This window comes from Macadamia integrifolia, chromosome 2 (genome assembly GCF_013358625.1).
Source record: "Macadamia integrifolia cultivar HAES 741 chromosome 2, SCU_Mint_v3, whole genome shotgun sequence".
NCBI lineage: Eukaryota > Viridiplantae > Streptophyta > Magnoliopsida > Proteales > Proteaceae > Macadamia > Macadamia integrifolia.
The window spans coordinates 3,948,884-3,956,054 of NC_056558.1; the positions used below are offsets into that span (position 1 = coordinate 3,948,884).

At 46.8% G+C, this 7,171-nt stretch overlaps 2 protein-coding genes across 2 annotated transcripts; both read left to right on the forward strand.

Moving 5' to 3' along the window:
- The first annotated feature begins 1,402 nt into the window (after nucleotides 1-1,402).
- Nucleotides 1,403-2,110, forward strand: LOC122090935 (60S ribosomal protein L5, mitochondrial-like). Its single transcript, XM_042660717.1, has one exon. The coding sequence runs from the start codon at nucleotides 1,408-1,410 to the stop codon at nucleotides 1,966-1,968; it is 561 nt and encodes a 186-aa protein (XP_042516651.1). The 5' UTR covers nucleotides 1,403-1,407; the 3' UTR covers nucleotides 1,969-2,110.
- On the forward strand, nucleotides 1,970-2,272 carry LOC122093587 (ribosomal protein S14, mitochondrial). The gene has a single exon (XM_042663941.1). The coding sequence runs from the start codon at nucleotides 1,970-1,972 to the stop codon at nucleotides 2,270-2,272; it is 303 nt and encodes a 100-aa protein (XP_042519875.1).
- Nucleotides 2,273-7,171: the final 4,899 nt, after the last annotated feature.

Here is a 7,171-nt window from a genome sequence, read left to right on the forward strand (position 1 = left end):
ATATAGTAAGTGATCAGTGTGTGTGTGAAGGAGAAGTGAATGCGCGCCCTATTGAATGAATAAGGTTGGAGAACAAAGGCATCATGCCATTCTATTCGGTCTTCCATTTCGCCCCTAACAAGCAACGGCGCCTCGCGCGAAAGCCGTTGCGCGCGCCTGACTCTCCATTGGGCATAAGAAGCCTTGTCTTTGTTGTTCTGGCGCGCTAGGAGCTCAGGGAGTTTCTTCTTTCTCGCTCCCTTCGCTCCACTAGCCTTGATTGGCGGATGGAAGTACCAAGGTGCGTCTGGTGGTATCGTATATAAGATCACGGCTGCATTTAGGGAGCCCGAAGGGCTTCTTCAACAAGCCGGTAGTGATCTCACTTTCGAAAGAGAGTCTCGACGTGGCGGTGTACACGTAGCTCCATAGCGGAGCGGCTACCGGGCGACCGACCTATCGGACCTGGTAAAAAAGCAAGTGAAAGAAGGACCAACGACGATCCTATCCTAAAGGAGAAGGAGGAGGAGGAGGTGGGCTAAAAGCGCCTGGTCCGAAGCGAAGAAATTCTGAGTTCATGCCACGACGATCTATATGGAAGGGCAGTCTTGTTGATGCATTCCTGTTGAGAATGCAGAAGAAAAGAGATCTTCTTTTGAACAGGAAAATTGGGTTACGTAATTATTCACCCGCGCCAGACGATTCGGATGCCCAGGGGGCCCTCTTTGAGAACTGGGTGTTCAACCCCTTCGATGAAGGAATCTCTCCAATCTGCTCCGAAAACGTCTGGGGAGCACCTCCACTGCCAAGGTCCCCCTCTCCCCCCTGCAATTCCGACGAACTGTTCGCTGCTTTTATTGCGCAGGGCCTGAGGGGCGCCTCTTCATCCAAAGCTGCGGCTGACCTGGCCCCAGTGGATGAGGGTCCGTCTTCTCAAACAGAGGACACGGACCGGCAGTTTGACAACCCGCTGATTTCGGACCTCCAACGGAGGGAGGAGCTGGATTTGCGTCTATCTGCTCATGTGAATGCAGGGAATGCAGGAAAAACTACTTTCGCAAACAAGGAAGCCCTACTTCGCAAGCAACTGCTTGTCGAACAGAAAGTAGAAAGCATTCTTCGTGCAAAAGGGGTGAAGCCCGAAAGCATTTTCTCGAATCGACACAAGATTCGGGGATATGTGCTTTACCCCGACGGCTCCCCTGTGAACATAAAAACGTTGAATTGTTATTTAAATCAAATAAAACATTATCCTCTCGAGAGCACTCCAACTAAAAGAATAAAAACTGCCAGCCAAAACCTCGAGCTCAATCTCCAACTATACTACTATACTATAGTATTCCGAGGTTGAAGTTTCATTCTTACCACTATCTTTTTGAAGCAGATAGAAAACAGTGCTCATTCTATAGATACTGGAAAAGCCAACTCATGTTTCCACTCCATTTTCATTACGAAGATGTCTCACGTCAGGATCCGTTGCTCAAACCGAATCACGCCAACGTTATGGAAGTTCCTGGATCGTGTGAAATAAGAGTAGTACCAAAGGCACCCTCTGATTTCAGAATCAAAAATGGAAAATTGGCTATGGAGATTCCGCGCGGTCAGAGATTCATACAGACACAAAGGGGTTCGACAGGAAAGTCGTTTCGATCCAATCCATTCTTGGGGTCCGAAAAAGACAAAAAAGGAGATGTCAGTGACCTAGCACGACAAAGCACTCTCCGAGGGCATGGAATGTCTAATTTTTCGGTCAGAATCTCGACAGTAATGTCTCTGTTAGATTCTCCGGTCGAAATACGGGAAAACTCCATTCAATTCTCGATGGAAACGGAGTTTTGCGAATTCTCCCCGGAACTGGAAGATCATTTCGAGATCTTCGAACATATTCGAGGGTTCAATGTGACTATTGTCACTTCGGCCAACACACAAGATGAGACTTTACCACCGTGGAGCGGCTTTTTGCAAAAAGATGAGGGGGAAACTCAGTAAGATGTCGGAGAAGCGAAATATACGAGATCACAAACGTAGATTGCTCGCGGCTAAATATGAATTGAGACGAAAGCTTTATAAAGCCTTTTGTAAAGATCCCGATCTTCCTAGTGATATGCGGGACAAACATCGTTATAAGTTGTCCAAGTTGCCAAGAAATAGTTCCTTTGCACGAGTAAGAAACCGATGTATTTTCACTGGTCGCCCTCGTTCCGTATATGAGTTCTTTCGAATTTCTCGTATCGTTTTTCGTGGATTAGCATCTCGAGGTTCTTTGATGGGCATAAAGAAATCGTCTTGGTAGCAACCACCAAACCAATAGAACAAGGGTTAGCTCTGCAGCTGGTCCACAAGCAAGGTAAGTAGGTCCATTACCGGCCGGCTCCGGACCGAAAAGACCTAACGGAGTAATCCCTTATCTCGGATCGGAGATGCTAACGGGGCGGGAATCGAAGTGGGGGACCTCTCTACCGCACCTGTCTCCCCAGACATAGACTACGTACAGGGTAGTACTCTTGGAAAGATAGAATATCACCGCGTGAACATTACATGTTGTTACGAATGTAACTCCCGAGGGATCGACCACTATTCTATTTATAGTAAGGCGGAGAACTGTTGTTCATTGGAGCGCCGGAGTGCGGAGGTTGTTCCCACCATTGAAGTCAGAGTGTGGGACTGAGCCTTCCGAATGAGAAAGACCAAAAAGTGATTCGTTTCGTTGGTAAAACCAACGCCAATATCATATTGACTTTCTCTCGTCCAATAAGAGTTTCCGAGAGTGACTTTATGAAATTCTCTCCTTTCCAAAGCTGCGCAAGGCGGCCCCCCCAGAACAAAGCCCCACCCCTCTTTCTTTCCCCCCTTTAATGAAAGACCCTCGCCCCGCTTCCTATTCATTTGTGGGTCGGGACCCTAGGGCTTTTTGTTTCCAGAGGTGATTTCGAGAATCAACCAACCGACAAATCCGTAGCCCAGGTGACTCACAGCCTCCCTCTCGCCCAAATGAAATGGGATGATGAATCAAATAAATAAGCTTTTTTATTGATTCAGGGCGCAGCGAAGCCAAATTCAATCAAGGCAAAGGGGGGGCTTACTTTTCCTGACGCTGAGTCATCCGAATCGAAGAATGTGCTAATGGAACAGGAATAGTTTTCAGATGATATGGACCCCCAAGAGATGAGCGAGAACTGAACATTGCTTGGGGGTCGCACTCTGTCCCGCTTGGTGGACGAATTCTTCTCTCCTTTTAGTTTTCTTTCTCCCACACACCTTTGCCCTCTTTCACCAAAGAGGAAAGAAGAATCTTCCAAGCGGACAGAGACCTAAATTTCCATTAGATTCATTCCTAAGCTTGCTTTGTTGCAGCAATATGATCAGTCCGAGAGTGCTGGAGAGAAGAGAAAGCGGTAAAAACCTCTCTGATTCGGTCACCGAGCAGTCGGACGACTCTTCAGTAACCTAGGATGACCCCTTCGACGCTTCTTTCGCTGTATACCCCCTCCATCCTTCGGAGGTGGAAGAAAGGGTACTATATTTATCTATATTAGGGCCCCAGAACGCTAAAAAGGTGGGGAAACAAGAGTTGTCACGATAGGAAAGAGAAATGACTATAAGGAACCAACGATTCTCTCTTCTTAAACAACCTATATCCTCCACACTTAATCAGCATTTGATAGATTATCCAACCCCGAGCAATATTAGTTATTGGTGGGGGTTCGGTCCGTTAGCTGGTATTTGTTTAGTCATTCAGATAGTGACTGGCGTTTTTTTAGCTATGCATCACACACCTCATGTGGATCTAGCTTTCAACAGCGTAGAACACGTTATGAGAGATGTTGAAGGGGGCTGGTTGCTCCGTTATATGCATGCTAATGGGGCAAGTATGTTTCTTATTGTGGTTCACCTTCATATTTTTCGTGGTCTATATCATGCGAGTTATAGCAGTCCTAGGGAATTTGTTCGGTGTCTCGGAGTTGTAATCTTCCTACTAATGATTGTGACAGCTTTTACAGGATACGTACCACCTTGGGGTCAGATGAGCTTTTGGGGAGCTACAGTAATTACAAGCTTAGCTAGCGCCATACCTGTAGTAGGAGATACCATAGTGACTTGGCTTTGGGGTGGTTTCTCCGTGGACAATGCCACCTTAAATCGTTTTTTTAGTCTCCATCATTTACTCCCCCTTATTTTAGTAGGCGCCAGTCTTCTTCATCTGGCCGCATTGCATCAATATGGATCAAATAATCCATTGGGTGTACATTCAGAGATGGATAAAATTGCTTCTTACCCTTATTTTTATGTAAAGGATCTAGTAGGTCGGGTAGCTTCTGCTATCTTTTATTCCATTTGGATTTTTTATGCTCCTAATGTTTTGGGGCATCCCGACAATTATATACCTGCTAATCCGATGCCCACCCCGCCTCATATTGTGCCGGAATGGTATTTCCTACCGATCCATGCCATTCTTCGTAGTATACCTGACAAATCGGGAGGTGTAGCCGCAATAGCACCAGTTTTTATATGTCTGTTGGCTTTACCTTTTTTTAAAAGTATGTATGTGCGTAGTTCAAGTTTTCGCCCGATTCACCAAGGAATATTTTGGTTGCTTTTGGCGGATCGCTTACTACTAGGTTGGATCGGATGTCAACCTGTGGAGGCACCTTTTGTTACTATTGGACAAATTCCTTCTTTCGTTTTCTTCTTGTTCTTTGCCATAACGCCCATTCCGGGACGAGTTGGAAGAGGAATTCCTAATTCTTACACGGATGAGACTGAGCACACCTGATCAGTGAAAAATTCTGACACCAATCATTTACGAGTGAGTATTACACCCAGAATTGACAAGCGGATGAGTTTTCTAGTTGGCTATGTTGATATAGCTTAGATAGGGAAAAGATACTCTACTATAGGGTAGGGCTGAACGGGGGCTTTGTTCCCGAAACTCCCCTCCGCTTCCTTCCCCTCTTTCGGCCACGAAAGAAAAAGAAAAAGATGGGCATGAACAGCCTTAACATATGTATCAACCACCTGATCCCGACTCTTGGTACTTAACCAATACGCCGCGCCGGCTCTTCGACCAAGGAGGCATTCCTACCAGAATGCCGACTACTACGACTAATACGACTAAAGGGGGGAAGCAAAGTCTCCAACATTGAAGGCTTCGCTCGCACGCCCCTCCCTATTAATGACTCGGCCGATATTGTCGTCCAAGCAACTAGACCAAACACATGGATTGGCGAATCAACCCAGCGTAGAAAAGCCCTAACCTAACAAGCAACTCCATGAGCGCCTCGCGCGCCCTGTAGTTTTCTTCGTTTGTGTAAGGCCTGCTTTCTCCTTATTAGTAAATGGTGCTTGAGCGCTGACGCGGCTTTTTGGCCGTATCTTGCTGCTGATCGTAGACCACCCTTTATTAGAGTAAAGGCGCGACTACTCATTCTTAGGCATGCTCATCCTCGCGCCTTACCTTTGCTTCGTCACTACTATAAAGGGCTCCGTTACTGGAAGGTGGGGGTCTCTTTCTTCCGCTGGTACTGGCTTGTGTTGTTGGAGTTTCTTCATTGGCCGGAGACCTCTCTAAGTGTCTGGCAGTACTGGCCAGGAAGCATTTGGACTTCCCCTCTTTTAGTTTCTGGCAAGTACCTCCCTGCTCTACCAGTGCTAGTTGCATGCTTCGCTCATGGCTTGCGTAGTGCTTACGCACTCCACTCGCAGCTTCCTCGCTACTGGTCTCTGGAGGGCAGTTCATCTTGTACAAGTTCTTCCTTGATTGAAGACTGTCTGTCTCCTCGTCGACTCTCCCACGGCTGTATGCTGTTGTTTGACTGAGAGACTCTCGTCTCACCTCCTGTAGAGACCTCCTTCAACTTCCCAGGATTGTTCTTTCGCTTCTTCTGCACGACTTCCCTTTCAGGACTCTCTGAGATCTTTTGAAGTCATTGTGCGGAAGAAGTTTCTTGTAGCCGATTCTAGCCGCCTTTTTTTTCTCATTCGTGCGAACTGCGCAGCTTTCAATGCTGTCTCATAAACCTATTCGACTTGTACAACTTCAGAGGAGGGTTGCACTGTCGAACAACTTCCTTGGTTTGGACACATATCTTTGGGTGAACAACTCGGGCTAGATGTACTTAACAGGAAAGATTTCATACGAACCATTAAGGAGAGGGGACTTTACACTTAGGTTTTGGAAAGTGTGAGGGCGCTTTCTTCTTAAATACATTCTTTTCTTTTCGATGAAATGACAGCTGGACTGACTGTAGGACAATTGTGTTGGATTGGTGCGCAACTTCGAAGAGGTGGAATGTAACTAGACACGTGTTTAAGCCAGGGTTTCATTGCACAAAGACAGTGAGGTTTGAACTGACTCTATTCAGAACATTGCTGGATAGACTGAAGGCTTTTGGTATATTTTACATTGTTCAAAAGAATGTTCAGAGTGGTTTTCTGGGTACAATCACTTAAACGTTTGTTTTCCCTCAATCACTCTTTCTCCTTAGGAGAAAGGATAGAGATAGGGATAGTCCTATCTTATATACTGGTAGGCTCTATAGTTTAGTAGTGTTGTCCCAAAGGAATTCAAATTGCCTTGGCATCCCTGGTGTCATTGTAGCACCGTGGCTCGGGGACTCTCACTCGTGAAGAGTCTCCTAATTGTAGTCGCCCCAGCCCTCTTTAGGACAATGAACTCAGCCACAAGATTTTGGATCTGGGCCTTGAGCACCTCAACGGGCGCTCTTCGTGTCGCTGCCCAACCCACAACATTCGTCCGCCAAGTCTTGGATAGCCTTCTAAGAGGCATCCATTCTTATTCCCAAGTCATCACTGATCTCTAAGCAGCTTCGCACCTCAACTCGAGCCTCTAAGCGGGTGACTCTTTCCCGAGTACCGCCGTGAGTTGTGTGCTCTCCAACAGTAGTCACACCCTCAGATGCCCGTATCTTACGGGACTCTACAAGCTCTTAGACCACTGACTTTGTCATATGAGCTCGGTCTTTCCAAGGCGCCAAGAGCCTTCTTCTGACCTCTTGTCGGGACTACCACTGGATATGGAACCAAACGAAAGGAAGCTGCGAAAAAACTCTTTGGATGCTGTTGGCTGTGATGTGGCTTGGGCGCTTCCTCTGCTCTCGTCTATACCCTTGGTGGATCTGACGCTGGGTATCGATTTGACTTGACTTTCGGATCTGTAAGGGATGCAGCTGGC